This window comes from Chelonoidis abingdonii, chromosome 1 (genome assembly GCF_003597395.2).
Source record: "Chelonoidis abingdonii isolate Lonesome George chromosome 1, CheloAbing_2.0, whole genome shotgun sequence".
NCBI lineage: Eukaryota > Metazoa > Chordata > Testudines > Testudinidae > Chelonoidis > Chelonoidis abingdonii.
Window position 1 is genome coordinate 311764941 of NC_133769.1, and position 15987 is coordinate 311780927.

Here is a 15987-nt window from a genome sequence, read left to right on the forward strand (position 1 = left end):
CCCGTCTAGACGAGACGCGATATATCGAACTCCGAGCTTTCGATTTTAACGCGCCGAAATGGCGCGTTGTATAGACGTGGCCTGAGGGGAGTGAACAAATAAAATCCAAGAGGAACAACAAAAGAGCCCCAGAGGAGAAATCAAGAAGAGACAGGGTGGAAGAGATGAAAATAAGAGTATTGCAGGTACTTTCAGCTACCACAGCAGTTTACATTAGATAGCTTAGAAACTCAGACAGGTAATTCCTTCTTAAGTTTATTATTGCTGCTCTGAGAATCGTCAGAGAAAGCTTACCCAAACTGTGCAGTTGTCAGCACGTCTCCTCTCTCCTCTTTTTCTATCTGTAATGCTTTCTTCTTTTCAATGTTTGCCAATGTAGGAAAGTTTCTAGAGCAAATAAATATATACGTTTTTAGAATGTTTTACACACCCTTGCTCTAACCCACATTTGCATTATGAACAGCACAGGAAAGATTTAGTTGCGCACACAAAAAAATGAAATATTAAAATCAAATTGTTTCCTCCTGAAGCAGTGTTTGGTAAGAAAAATACATATACCTCTATCTCTACATACGTAGGTGCAGATGGACCTTGAAGTGCAGAATCTTTTTAAACACATGCCCTTTATGACAGCATAGGATTATGCCCTACAATTTTTTATTTTAAGCGCCTCGTCCAATCTAGTTTTAATTGTCTTAAAGGTACAATATATGTTTATCAAGATAGTCTCATCCTCCATGTGAAAGAGTTTCTGCTTATCAGTCTCACTGATGTTGGGTTTTGAGATGAAATAAAAAAACAAAAGTGTTTCACAAAAACAGTCTCTTGATGCATATTCAGCCACAACACTTTCAGTACCTAGATGTCATTGCTCTGTAAAGCACTTTGAGGCAGCAAAAGGCTGTACACAATAATCTAATTCTATTCTGTTCTTTAGAAGAGTAATTCAAGTTAACAACATTTTATAAGTCTATTAATATGGAAGAGTGAGAAGCCTGGAACAGCTATACATATATATTATCAACAGTCTTCAGACCCAAATATTTAGTCTTGTCACATTCAACTTTCTATTATTTTATAAAAGCAAAAGTTAAGTGCTAAAAAGTCACACTGATGCAAGATAAGCTGAAGGACAAGAATGGAAAAAGCAGAAGTGGTTTCTGAAAACCCTGCCTTGAACAGAAATTCTGGTATTAGGAGGTTTTCACAGATCATATTTAGATTCATTTTTTCATCAATTCCAAGGCCAAAAGGGACCATTGTGATCATCTAGTCTAATTTCCTCTATAACACAGGCCAGAGAATCCTCCAAATAATCCCTCTTAGAACTAGAAACTTTCAGAGTAGCATCGAGTCTTGATTTAAGAAGTTGCCAGTGATGGAGAATCACCAAAATCCTTGGTAAGTTGTTCTAGTGTCAATTACCCTCACTCACGTACATCTTATTGTCCGTCTGAATTTGTCCAGCTTCAACTTCCACCCACTGGACCTTGTTATACCTTTGCTACACTGATGAGCCATTCAAAACACATTCACTATGCCATTTATTTTATTATGAAGAGATGATTTTTAAAAAATCTTTCAAAGTATTGATTGGTAATAGGACATGAAGCCTGTTACCTTCAGGTCACCAGTTCAAATGCAGCCTAGATTACTAGTCACCAGAAGTCACAATATGATGGCTATTCAGTAGCATATATATGAAAGTAGGCAACATTAGTCAAGTGGGAAGGTAACCACATTTCAAAAACTACGGTCACAATCAGCTTCTTTGTTGGCAGAGAGATCATGATATTACCCTTCCTCTCTGCCTGCATATACAACTGCCAAAACAACAAGTCAAGAGACTTTTCCACATGCTGGAGGGAAATAAACAAATGAGATTTAGTGTTATCAGTAAAGTTGACATCAGAGCCCTCTGTTGGCTGCCTGTGAGCATAGAGGCCTCAAAAAGCACCTCACCACATCAGCCTAACTTTAGGTTTCTGAGGCTGAGGAGGGGCTTACCAGGCCCCAAGGACTACCCAAACAGCCTCAGGACTTTCAATGGAACAGCAAGTGCAAACTCCATAGTCACCACCGCAATTAAAGTGACATTTCCTAGATTAAAAAAGTTCTGTTTGGACAGGCTAAGAGAGGAAAGTGTCAGTTTTCCTATTGCAGGTGGGTATGCATCCTTGGTGTAGGTACATTCTCAAGAACAGGTTTTAGTAGAACATACATTCTTGGAAGACAGAGCAACTATTATAAAAAATAAAATATTCTGATCCTGCAAAGTAACTATTCATAGCTGGAAAAAAAACAAAAAACCAGCAACAGGAGAGGAATTAAAAAGATCCCTTAAGAGTCTTAGCACAGAAATGAACACAACTGTTGTCTATTTATGAGCTCACCAATGATTACCTTAAAAAAAAAAAAAATTCCTCGAGTAACCACAGGAACTTTCAGAAAGAAGAAAGTTGTTTTTCTAGTATCACAAACTCAAACTGCGTAACAGCTCACATTCCCTCTGGTGCTCCCTTTTCATTATTGTGACTCAACAGCACAACTTCAGTTCTAAATTGTTACTTTACTGGAGGCCCAATTACTGCTTCACAAAAGCTACAGTTTTTCCAGAGTATTAAAAGAGCATCCTCATTTTATAAAAAGAGTATCAGAAGCCACCAAGGCAGTCATTTTGTTGCACCTATTTATTATAAACAAGATGCCCACATAGGCAATGAAAGCACTGAAATAAACCACAAAACGATACCACCTAGAGGACTTATTTTAGAACAAGTTCCGAGTTACACAGTCTTATTATTCTTATTCCTTATAGATCAGCAACACGCCCATTTCCAAAGTATTTTTCTCAGACAATTTTATACAAAAGTTTCTACAGTAACTTACTTGCAATATGACCTTAAGAGTATGTGAAGTGCAGATGCTGAGTAGAAAAATTTGAGTCTTTACACAATTCAGGTATAAAATATTTCACCAGTAAAAGTTTACTTAGAATTAACTGTAGACACCTTTATAGTTGACTCAAATTCAACAAGGAAATCATACAGTTTTACTTTTTATAAAGTGAATAGTTTTTGTAGGGTACCTACAACTTTGCTGTAAAGCTCTCGCCCTCTACACAGTGTGGATTTATGTCCTTCATTTGCCAATGCCTGTACTCAATCCAGCTCATACTATTTTCCTCATTTGTTAGTGTCTAGTACAGAATGTTTCTACACACATAAAACTAGAACTTTTCCAGTGATTAGGCAGCCAGCTAGAACATGCAAATTGAGGGCCTGGCAACAGGAGTTTGGCTTTACCTGCATATCTCAACAGAGAGCTGTTTAGAAACATAGAAAGTGCCATACAAGATCAAACCTGAGGTCTATTTAGACCAGTATCCCATCTCCAGTGGCCAGCACCAGACACTTCAGAGAAAGGTGTAAGCACTAAGCAGTAGGCAGAGGTATGATAATCTGCCCCCCCACACACACACTAGATCTCATTCTAAACTCTAACAGTAAGAGATTGTCTTAATCTCTAAAATATGAGGCTTAATATCCCTTTCACAGAATTTACTAATTACTACTTCATGAAAAAAATCTATTTTAACTTGTTTTTTGAAAGGTAAAGCACAAGAGAAAAAAGTACAACCTTAATGCTGCAATAGCACCTATAAGCCAACCAGGTAAGGGCCCCATTATGCCTAACATTGTACAAACATAGTGACAGTCCCTGCCTCAAACAGTTTAGAATCTGAAAGAGTCACTGTTACACTTTCATCTCCAACTTCAGAAGCTGGAAAAGAGAAGCCTTCATTCTGAGGGAATACAATAAAGTAATATCATTGCTATGACTATTTTTTTTAAAATACACCTCTACCCCAACATAACGCCACCCGATATAACACGAATTCGGATATAAAGCGGTAAAGCAGCGCTCCGGTGGGCGGGGCTGCATGCTCCAGCGGATCAAATCAAGTTCGATATAACAGTTTCACCTATAATGTAGTAAGACTTTTTGGCTCCCGAGGACAGCGTTATATCGAGGTAGAGGTGTACCACAGAAGATCTAAGGAAATCCCCACACATTGAACACACCACTGCAGTTTTCTCTCGAAACAGGACAAACTCAGCAGTCGCTACTTCAACGTACAGAAGACTTTAAAAGTTGTTTCTCGGGATGACCTGATTCAAAACCAAATCTAAGGTGCGAACTAGTAAAGTTCTACTGTATTATTTAGAACCATTTAATATTTACTTGAGCATTCTGTTAGTCATGCTCCAGTCATCAACAAGATAGAACCTTATAAGTTAACTTGCTGTTCTTTTACTGAAAATTAAACAGTCTTTAATTTCTGAACCGACACAGAGGTACTTAGTCTGATGTACAAAATGCATCTCATGTGCTACAAGTATTCTGAAATGAAATCCTAAACAAAAAACAAAACAAAGAAACTCAAACTGCATTTTTAATTGTAGGCCAAACAGTAGCCATGTCTTCATGTCTGAACAGCTTAAAACCCATTACATAAATGAATGTTTCAATGTACTTCTTACTATAGGTGTTAACATTTTCAGTTTTGCTATCTGACCTTCCCAAGGACAATGTTACAGAAGATGAAGTATAACTACAAACAAAATGGGAGTCTTACTGTACAAGCAAAGTGAACTGACATAAGCACAAGTTGGAAATCTGCCCACAGATATTCCCCAAAAAGGAGACTTTTTGCATCCAAGTGATGAAAGGAGTTGCATGTGAAAAATCCACTATTAATTTTCAATTTTCAAAATACTAGATTTTTACTTGGAGCTATCCTAGTGCCAAAAAAATTAGCCATGGGTTACTGATATCATAGATTACATTTAAAGGTATTTTTATTTAATGAACTCTGCAACACTTATTGTATTTACATAATGCGGGAGGAGGGGGTTCTAGAAGCTTTGCTGAAAATGAAAGCAAGTTTACTATGACACCAAATTCCAGATAACATGAAAGTGAGCCAAGAAATTCCTTTTGAATTGCTTTAGGATAAAGAGGAAGCTTTGGTACCCACAGTAGCTAATAGTCACTGAATTTATCAGACAGAAGTCAAGCTTGTTTTTTCCCCCATTAACTGTTACTCCTAGGGGAATTCTGTGCACCCACATCCGTCTTGCATATTGTATTTTCATGCACAAAAAATATTTTGCCTAAGCAGTGCTGCAGTTCCGCCTTTTGCCCACCAGAGGCCGCTGTGGTACCAGAACAAGCAGCTGTATTCATGCCTCTGTTCTAGCATCACAGCAGCCTCTGGTGGGTAAAAGGGGGAACTGCAGCAATTAGGTAAACGTTGTTTATGCAGGAAAATAAAAATTTTTATGTCTAGTGTTGCTGAATGCCCCCAGGAGTAGAGTCCATCACAGCATCCTTCCTATCCACCCAGGTTAGGACAGGGTGGAGCACACAGAGCTACAGGGGGGTCACAGACTGGGGTTGAGAATGGCTAGTGGGGGCGGAGCAGGGGGAAGGAGGGCAAGCAGGCATGGGCTCAGAACCTAGTGGGGCAACAGTGTTGAGCCTGGGGACAGAGACTGCAGAAGCCCATAGGGATGAGGGATGCGGGGACGGGGGCAGATGTGCCTGACTGAATAGGAGAGGCTTGGGGTCACCCCTAGCTTTTCAGAAACTCCAAAGCTTGCCACCATGACTTCCCATCATCTTACCTGCTAAAGTCTGTCAGACTACAGCAATTTTTCTAGGAAAATCTTTCTTTGTAGCAGAGATACTCAGTCCCCTTTGTCAGACAAACTTGTCATTGAGCCTCCCTCTCTCCCTGCCCCCTCCTTGCCACTGTTAAGACTGAGACATGGTGGGAGAGGGAGGCTTGGAGGCGGTATCCTGACAAGTAGAGCTTGCAGATCTACCACAGAGAAGGGAAGATCTCCTCCATCTGGCAAAACTCTTGATTCACTAGGGGTGAGTCCCAAACTGATAGACCGTGGCAGGCTTATTAAGAGAGTGTGCAGGCAATGCTTAGTATGTCTCCAGAAGGAGAAATCAGAGAGCCTGTGGGAGAACAGAAGGCACATGGTCAGAGCAGTTGGTTTCCCTGCACCTCCCAGTCAGCCTACCCACCAGTTCCCAGCCCAGTATCCCAGTGTCCACTTTATTTCCCCAGTTCCATAGTACCTCTTTCGTCCTACACCAAATCCACTGACCCATTCCACACAGAAAGTCTATTCATGCTTACTTTGTTTTCTTGTAGAATTTTAATGTCAGTAAATCTGAATAAAAAAGTCCTCAGGTGTGAATATTACAGAGTAGGAAGAGGAGAAGCAGTTCTGGACACACAAGATGTTCTGCAGAACATGAAACAGCTACAGCTATGTGCCAAGAGATGTCTTCCACGGACTCTCTGGGATATGTCTCATCCAAGCAACGGCCAGGCCTATTCTTATGCAATCTAGTAATATCATAGACCACTGCAAAGTGACTGCAAGCTGGAGCCAGTTTTGTTTCTGAAGCCATTACAAAGAGACACCAGAAATAAAATCCACCTCTCTAATATAATGCTATACAGCACTACCACTAATTTTCTCTCTCTCATACATATAAATAATGAATAAAATAAAAGTAAGGGAGAGAGAGACATTACACACCTATATTAATATAAAAATGTTCATAACCCACAACTGCCAGAGAAACAAAATCTAGAACATCTATGACAACCTGAATTATTTATCAGGTGCAACCTGCTTATCTTTGAAAATTCAGTAGGATCAGATCCAGACCAGTACAGTGTCTATTTTCAAATATCCAGCTATTTTTCTTTCATCTTATCTGTGAGTGTAGGCATTATCTCCATTTCACAGATGAGGAACTGGTCATTCCTATAAATGCATTAACCACAGAATAAGTTTAATTAGTTTAATCTCTTATACCTTTTGATTTAAAGTGCTTTACACTATTACAAACAGGAAAAGGTTTTTGTAGTAGAAAGAGGTACCGAGCAGTACTCACCCTTCAATAAATGCTCTCTATGAACAGGGACATACGTAAGGAGGGGCAAGCAAGGGTTTCACCCCCCCTCCCCCAAAATCTCCATGTGTCCCTGCAGCCTGGGGGATGAAGTAGCAGGGCAGCTGCCTGAGCTCCTTCTCCCTCTCCCATTGCAGCTGCTGATTCTCCTTCCCCACTGCCTCCAACCCCAGCTCGCCTCAAAAGGTGGACTGCAAAGCAGACAGCAGTGCTGGGACTCCAGCAGCAGGGAAGAAGGAGCAGCAGCTGCATAGATGGGGAGAGGAGGAGCTCAGCCTGCAGCCAGCAGCCCTGCTGCTTCCTCCACCCCCAGGATGCAGGGACAGAGTGCTGCTGCCAGAGGGAGCGGCTGCCTCATCGCTGCTTGGCATCCCCACCAGAAGTGTCCTGCCAGAGGCATCCAGAGAAATTTGGTAGGGGGGAGGGGAGGGAGGAGAGCCCACGAACCTTTCATTAGTGTGTGTTTAATGTGGCCTTCCAAAAGTGGTCAAATTTAAATTCCTGCACACGTCCCTGTATATGAATTAGCAGAGCTTGCTGAATGATAATCAAGAGATACAGGTTAGAAAGAATGTTGTTAGGTACAAATTTAAAAAGTCTACAGAAATTACTTGTCAATTTCTGGAAGTCTGCACTCAATGAGTATACTATAGAGATGATGAGTACACCATTTTCAGACATGCACGTCTTCATTATTTCAGACCCAACTATTTCCAGTATCATCCAGCACACATTCCTCATTTCAGGAATCTGAGCTTTAAACATGACATGTACAAACAGTATGAGTTATCCAAAGACAAAATAATGCATCTTAAAGATTGAGGCATACATTTTTCTTGCAGGTGTAACTTGAGAGTTTGAATCTTTTCCCCCTAAGCATTAAAAAAAATTATTAAGTTAAGGGTTAGGAACCTCAAGGGACAGGAGTGCACATGAGTGATGAGAAGTTTTGGAACTGAAAGCTTCTTACAACTTAATATACACAGTCTCGGAAGCTCACTCACCTTTTTCTTTCCTCTCTCCATTTAGCAATCTCCTCTGGAGTATCTAATTGTATTCTTTTAGCACCAGGAGCATGCATCTAGGGAGGAAAAGTTTTCAGAAGCATTACAAAATGTGACTCAATTACACAAAGTTACACAAAAATCTGCAACTTTAAAAACCCAGACACTGATTAAGTTGGGTGTAGCATATAGAAAATGAGAAGACTAAAAATGATACATGGTAATTTTCATTTCTACTATGCTGTCTTTTACATGCTTTTCATCTTTAATATGGGATTGAGGGTCAGTTTTAAAGTTGAGACTGGACTTTGTCATTCTGCAGAAATATAAAAATGCGTAAAGACAGCCAGAGAAGAAGGTAATAATCAATTCAAAAATTGAATCCATGAAAATTGTAGAAGCAGTTTGGGGTACCTACATTCTTCCAGTGAATCTGAACCAACTTCTCATGTGCACTGAAACTGCAACCATCTTCTGCACACTGCAAAAAAAAAAAAAAAAAAAAAAAAAAATACTCCAACACTATTTGAATGGAATTATACACACAAGAAGAGTCAAGATGTAGCCCACTTATTTTTAACTACATTGCATACCGCTGCATATTAGATCACTTTCTTGAACGGTTAAACAAAATAAACTGCCAACATAGTCTCAGTTACTCGCACAGAGCCCTGAAGATGTAAAAGGCTAAGTACCAGTACTACAGCATTAACAATTAAATTTAATAAAAAGACATTCAGTTACTAAGTGGCCTAAGAGTAATACATTATGGTCACACGTTTTACAATATTTATTCTCCACAGTACCCATTTATGACGACATCTTAGGATTCAGAATGCACTCAACAGTTTATAACAGTGCAGATCTTCCATCATTTCATGCAGGAATTGGAGCAGCTGGCACCCAAGAATTAGTTTAAGCCCCATTATAGAGGACTTGCCAAAACTGTACACACACTGTAGTCATCCCTGTTCTAGGGCAGGAGACCGTTAGCATTTCAGATTGGATGTCAACACCTCTTAGGTTCATGCTGTACTGGATACCTATAGGCGGTCAAAACAAGGCAAATCCCTCTAGCAGTGTCATCCCTGAAGACTTCAGTAATTCACGCAAAATTATATGACTTTTCACATATCATGGATAATTTCCAGCTACTGATTACCAATTTTACATTTACCATTATGAATCAAAAACCTACATGACCAGCATGCTTATAAGTACAGGAAGAACTTATGTACTCAGTTAAGGCCTCCATTTTCACTCGTAATCAAAAAAGAACATCCGCGACAACACAGTGACTCCTTACACCATAGGGGCTGACTTCTGGTTTTGCCAGTGGGTCCCTCATCCTGACTCCGCCCCCTTCTCCAAGGCCCCACCCCCAGTCTACCTCTTCCTGCCCCATCCCCATAGACCCCCCTGAATGCCTCTGTCATAAACAGATAGCTAGGGTTATGTTTCTTTTACCTGTAAAGGGTTACAAAGGAACCAAACACTGACCAGAGGACCAATCAGGAAACCGAATTTTTCAAAGCTCAGGGAGGGAAGTTTTGGTGTGTGTCTTTGTCTCTCTCGCCTGTCTAGTCTCTCTCGGCTCTGAGAGGGATCTTTCTATTTTCAAGCTTCTAATCTTTGTTTCCCAGTTGAAGTACAGGAATAAACAATATAGGTTTTTATATTGTTTTGTATTTACATGTGTGTAGTTGCGGGAATGTTTAAATTGTATTTCTTTTTGAATAAGGCTGTTTATTCATTTCTTAAGCAACTGACCCTGTATATGTTATCTGATACAGAGATCATTTTTATGTCTTTTCTTTCTTTTTATATAAAGCTTCTTTTTAAGACCTGTTGGATTTTCCTATTAAAACTTGCCAGGGAATTGGTGGGGAGGAAGGAAACAGGGGGAAGGGAAAATCTTTTGTGTCAGAGTGCAAAGCTTACCTTTGCAGGGACTCGGACTGAGGGTAAAAACAAACTTGATCTCTCTGGTTTGCAATTCAGATTGAAATAGGGTGATCGTCCAGGGCCATCCAGGGAGGGGAAGCCGGGAGGAAATAAAGAGGAGACAAGGGGAGGGTTATTCCCTTGTTGTAGACTCAGGGCATCTGAGTCTTGGGGTCCCCCAGGGAAGGTTTTGGGGAGACAAGAGTGAGGCAGGCACTGGAATTCCTGGCTGGTGGCAGCGCATCAGATCTAAGCTGGTATTAAGCTTGGAGGTTCATGCGGCACCCACTTTTGGACACTAAGTCAGAATTGGGAATTATGCTTTATGACAGCCTCTTCTTCGCCAGCCCCCTCCTCAATGCCTCACTGCATCCTTTTTGTCCCCTTCTGCCTTAAAGGGCAAAGTGCATGTGTTGGAGGGGTTGCTCTGCAGTTTGAGAGGAGGCTTTTCAGCATATTTATACACTTTCATTCTAGTTATTGAAAGTGTTCTATCACTGGTATCTCTCCCTTCCGTGTTTACCAGTTCTTGCTCTCCAGTGTCCCTGTCCTTTCCCCATCTCTCTCTCTCTGCTCTCCACTTCCCAGTGGCTCTGTTATCACCCGCTCCCACCCACGCACTCAAACTAGCTGGCTCCCCCCCAACCCCACTCTCTGCGGCCAGCCCAGAAATTTGCCCTCCCTGAGACAGAGAGAAATTTAATTCAACAGCCCAGCATAGAAAAGACCCATTCATTTATCTTGCTGCGTGGCTGCTGCGTCACTTCAGCTCCCTGGAGCTGCAGCTCACCCCTGCTTTGAAGCTCACTCCTGACTCCCTCACACACTCTGCAACTTTTGTGGGAGAGGAGCCCCTGGTGGGACCATGGCCAAGAGACTTGCTTCCTCCACCGGGCTGCAGCACCCCAGCATCCTGAAGCAAGACGAGCTCAGATGGCCCAAGGTAAAGCAAAGCAGCGTCTCCTGACTTGAAGCTGAAACAGTGGGGTGGTTGCAATGGAAGGGATTTCCTGGGAGTTGCGGGGTGGAGGAATCAATCCTTCCTGACAGGGGGAGGAGGGGACACTGGAGAGGGGCAGGGGAGGCAGAGATTAAGTTTATCTCTGGGAGGAAAAGCCCCTCAGGCAGGCTTGATCTGGGTGTGGGTGACAGCTTTGAGCTGGGCATTACTTGTGCCTGCTCTCATGTCTGGCAAAGGGCAAACTTTTCTTAAAGGAGCCATGCCCTTTGGTTTGTCCCCCTGCCCAGCACTAAGGGGGTCCTCAGCTGGTTTCTCCTGGCTGGAGGGAGGGGCACAGGTCCTGGGGGAGACACCAGGGTAGGCTGAGAATAGCTGGCTCAGTCCTCGAGAAACTCCTCGACCCATATTCCCCCCAGTAGCTCCCTGGAGCCAGCCGAGAAGCTGGCCACCCGTCTCCTCCAGCCCCCTGCCGAGAGGCTGCCCACCCCATCTCCCCCACTCCTCCGCAGCTAGCCCAGAAGCTGCCGTGCCCTGGCTGCTTGTCCCCCCTAGCCTAGCTTCCTCTGCCCTGAAAATAAAAAGGACTCACATCTGCCTGCAGGGGAGGTGGGAGCCCGCTGGGAGCTTCAGCAGCTGCAGGGGAAACAGCTGATAGGCGGGGGACTTCCCGCCAAACAACTGATTGGCTGCAGCCAGCCAAAGAGCTGATGAGGGCTGCTGCGCCCACTAAACAGCTGACTGGCAGTTGCTAACAGCTGGTCTCCCCGGTGGGTGCTAAGCACCCACTAATTTTTTTCAGTGGGTGCTCCAGCCCCAGAGCACCCATGGAATCAGCGCCTATGCCTTGCCCTATTTGGAGTCAGTGAAGATGACGACTCCAAAGAAAGTACCACCTAGCAACACTTCCTGTAGCACATGATTTTCCATTGGTGATCTCCCATTCAAGCACTGTCTGAGACCAAAACCTGCTTAGCTTATGAAATCACAGACCAAAATGGTATAACTGTAAATTGCAAAAATAAACATGCAGGAAAGTTTGTCTTATTAAGCAGCTTAAACTAACCTGTGTGTGCTGTGCAACATGTTCATCATACTTTTCTTGGTTTTTATAGCCACGATCACAAGTATCACAGTAATGAGAGAAAACTGGTTCTTTTTTCCTTCTGTTCTGTTAAAAAGAATGACACGTAACATTTCTTCAAAAAGTAAGTTACACTCAATTTTAAATAGAAACCAATATGCCGGAACATGCTTACATGACGACATTAAGATTATTTTAGTTGGGTTTCAATAGTCAAAACATTTGATACATAATCTAGACCTGGGGTTGGCAACCTTTCAGAATTGGTGTGCCAAGTCTTCAGTTATTCACTCTAATTTAAGGTTTTATGCACCAGTAATACATTTTAACATTTTTAGAAGGTCTCTCTCTGTAAGTCTGTAATATATAACTAAACTATTGTTGTATGTAAAGTAAACAAGGTTTTTAAAATGTTTAAGAAGCTTCATTTAAAATTAAATTAAAATGCAAATCTTATCAATTTGATGCAGTGGTTCTTAACTTGGGGTGCACACAACCTCGGGGGGGCGTGCAAGATGCCCTTCCTGGGGGTATGAGACATGCAAAAATTTCATTAGAAGCTGGGGATGGCTGCAGAGCACTAGGACCAGGCCAGCAGCAGACCACAGCTGGCAAGGGACCAGTGGCCCAAACCCCAGACCATCAGCAGGCTGAGCGGTGTAACAGACAGAACCCCAGACTAGCAGCAGCTCATCTGCTGCCGGTCTGGGGTTCTGCCAGCTCCTGCCAGCCGGCTTCCCGGCTGCCGGCCCCGCTCAGCCCGCTGCTGGCCGGGGGTTCTGTTCACCCAGGCCAGCAGCGGGCTGAGCGGGGCTGGCGGCTGGAACTCCAGATGGTAAGGGACAGGCAGCCAGAACTCCGGAACGTCAGCAGGGTGGCGGACAGAACCCTAGACCGACAGCAGACTGAGAAGCTCAGCCTGCTGCCGGTCTGGGGTTCTGTCTACCGGCTCCTGCCAGCCAGGTTCCCAGCTGCTGGCCCTGCTCAGCCCATTGCTGGCCAGGGGTTCCATTCACCCAGGCAGGCAGCGGCCTGAGCGGGACCGGCAGCTGGAACCCCGATTGGCAGCAGTGTGCCAGTAAAAATCAGCTTGTGTGCCACCTTTGGCACACATGCCGCAGGTTGCTGACCTGAAAATTACTAAAAATAAATAAATCTAATTATTGTGTTCCATATCTCACAGTTTCCAACTCAAATGTGCTCAGTTTACAAATAACATCTTTTTACTAAGTGTCACCACCGCCAACATAATCAAAATGCCAAAGTGGCTTCATCACCAGAAATAAAAGTTCTTGCAAGGTTAGTACGTCTCAACAATAAAATCATGTGTGCAATGTACAATTTAAGTAAGTTGATTAGAGCATCCCTCCCTTCCCCGGATCCAGAACTTGCAGACTTGTTTCATCATGAAATGCTCTCATTTATAACATAATATTTAACACAGAGGTCGGCAAACTACGGCCCATGCGCTAGACTGTCCTGCCTGGCCCTTGAGCTCCTGGCCCAGGAGGCTACCCCTTGGCCCCTCCCCTGCTGTCCCAGCTCACCGTGTCACCAGTGCTCTGGGCGGTGGGGCTGCGAGCTCCTGCCGGGCAACACAGCTGCCAGTCCTGGTGCTCTGAGCAGCATGGTAAAGAGGCAGGGGGTCCCGGAGGCAGTCAGGGGACAGGGGGCGGTTGGATAGGCATGGAAGTCCCAGGGGGCCTGTCAGGGGGCAGGGATGTGGATGGGGTCAAGGCAGTCAGGGGACAGGGAGCAGGGGAATTGGATAGAGAGTGCGGTTCCGGGGGGGGTGGTTAGGGGCAGGGGGTCCCGAGAGGGGGAGGACAGGGGACAAGGAGCAGGGCGGGTCGGATGGGTCAGGGGTTCTGAGGGAGGCAGTTAGGGGGTGGGAAGTGGGAGGGGGCCAGGCTGTTTGGGGAGGAACGGTCTTCCCTACCCAGCCCCCCATACAGTTTTGGAACTCCAATGTGGCCCTCAGGCTGAAAAGTTTGCCCACCCCTCGGTTAACATATGTTACAAGATATGGTTATAACATAATCCTAATTAATGTGGTAGGATTAAGACTACCGTAACCCAGAAGTACAACTGAGTTACTGAACTCCACATAATAGCTATAATAAGTACCTTTTGCTTGAAGTTTCCACCTGGAGAATGTTTAAAAAATGCAGGTGTTGGTTCAGCTTGCCATTCTTGGGTGTAATGGCAATTTCCACCTTCAATTAAAAAAATTACAAGAAAAATGAAATTACACATAGCTGTTACAATACTTTCCTCAATATTGTGTTTGAAAAAAAAGGCAGTGCACTCTACATAACCTTACAAAAAATATTTTAAAGAAAAACACAAATACAGACGTTTTTTGATCCATCTGCTATTCCTTACCTTATCTGCGTAATCACAATATTACATTACTTGTTATCTTATACTCCTTGATGTCCTATACGTCATTGCTGAGACCTCAAGATCTCCCTCATTCTATCAATGCTTTTAAAAAACTGCCTGAAAATTAGTGTTACCACTTAAAAAAAAATCGAAAATGTTGATTTATTACTAATAGTGCAGAAAACACATAAATTTTTTGGTTTGTTTTTTCAATGACATCATCAACATGGGAAACCCCAAAAGGACACAGTCTCCTTGGAGATCCATTATATCATCACCAAATCTTTGACAAATAAAGACAAAAACCTGGTTTTAAGTTTCAGGGTTGGGAAACGGGAGAGAGCGTGGGAAGTACCTCGTCCTTCTTTTAGTCATAAAAAGTAGCCAGCACTGGAGGAAAACAATAACCACCTAACGGAACCACAAGCCAGAGTGCACGTGAGAAGCAGGGCTGTAGCACACAGCACCAGTCCTCCTCACCCCCGCCGCCCGGAGATATCTAGCCCGGGTGCAGAACCCCTCCCTCTGGCCCCCGCGGGGACTCCCCTACCTGGGTGCGGGGCTCCCGGCAGCTCCCCGTACGCCGGTGAGGGCTGGTACCATGCGCCGGGCGGCGGATAATCCCCAGGCGGCGGCGCCCAGAAGCCGGGGTCCCAGGCCGGGGGCGGGCAGAACACAGGTGGCCTGAACATGGGGGGAGGCGGCGGGTACCAGGCGAACGGATTCATGTCAGGCGCAAAAAGACCCCTCCGGCCACCCGTGCTGCCACTGCCAGCGGCGCTCGCTTCCACATGGGGGACACTGGCGGCCGCTGCATTATACGTCACTTCCAGCACTGCTGTCAACACCACGCCCCAAAGCCGGGGTGTGGAACCCCACCGCCCACACTACCCGGTAACGTCATCGCACAGCGCCGGAAGGACCATGGGGAGCGTTAGCCGCCTATGCGCCGGCGGGTTTGTCTGGGCCGTAAGGGTCGCTACGCCATACGCATGCGCCCGTCATAGCGGCGGCAGCGGGTTGTTGGGCCATGGCCCGAGAGCTGATGGGCCCGGCGCTGCCCCCGGGCTTTGCCCGCTGCGCCGAGGCGGACCCGGATGAGGACTTCAGCCAGGGTGAGGACGCGATAGAGGACAGGGTTTGGCCCGGGTGTGAGCAGTACCGCGGCGCGGCCCGCGAGGCGGGGGCTCCTCGGGGGGATTCAGTCCCGTCCCAGCCCAGGGCTGTGTGTAGCCCCGGCACCGCGCCTGCCGGAGCGTATCCGGGCCGGCGGGACCCGTCCGCAGCCCCCGCGCACGCTGGGCGGCACGTCCTGCGCTGCGGCGGTTTTCATCTCCCTGCGATATGTTCTTGGGGACCGCACATGAGGAAAGGTTGAAACCCACCGCCGTGCTGCAGAGTGACCCCTCTCTCTTTCCTGCTACGGCCCTGCTGTCGTTAAGGCCGAGACAAGCTTTAATTTAAGGTTTTGTGTACCAGTAACACATTTTAACATTTTTAGAAAGTCTCTTTCTGTATGTCTATAATATATAAGTAAACTATTGTTGTATGTAAAGTAAATAAGGTTTTTAAAATATTTAAGAAGCTTCATTTAAAATTAAATTAAA

General features: G+C 44.6%; 2 protein-coding genes across 4 annotated transcripts in view; one reads left to right on the top strand and one right to left on the bottom strand.

The window, feature by feature from the left end:
- NUFIP1 (nuclear FMR1 interacting protein 1) overlaps positions 1-15240 on the bottom strand; it is a 29464-nt gene extending 14224 nt beyond the window's left edge. The window contains exons 1-6 of one of the 2 annotated variants that reach the window (XM_032781752.2): positions 14931-15240; positions 14123-14211; positions 11978-12082; positions 8428-8490; positions 8010-8086; positions 295-387 (exon numbers count right to left, since the gene is read on the bottom strand). In XM_032781752.2, the coding sequence (XP_032637643.1) occupies positions 295-387; positions 8010-8086; positions 8428-8490; positions 11978-12082; positions 14123-14211; positions 14931-15108 (605 nt within the window). In that variant the 5' untranslated portion in view covers positions 15109-15240. The remainder of the gene's footprint in view (positions 1-294; positions 388-8009; positions 8087-8427; positions 8491-11977; positions 12083-14122; positions 14212-14930) is intronic. The other variant, XM_075061573.1, reaches the window with a different exon arrangement.
- An 85-nt stretch (positions 15241-15325) lies between these two features.
- Positions 15326-15987, top strand: part of GPALPP1 (GPALPP motifs containing 1) — a 30902-nt gene continuing 30240 nt past the window's right edge. The window contains exon 1 of one of the 2 annotated variants that reach the window (XM_075061574.1): positions 15326-15495. In XM_075061574.1, coding sequence (XP_074917675.1) covers positions 15411-15495 — 85 coding nt within the window. In that variant the 5' untranslated portion in view covers positions 15326-15410. The remainder of the gene's footprint in view (positions 15496-15987) is intronic. The other variant, XM_032781753.2, reaches the window with a different exon arrangement.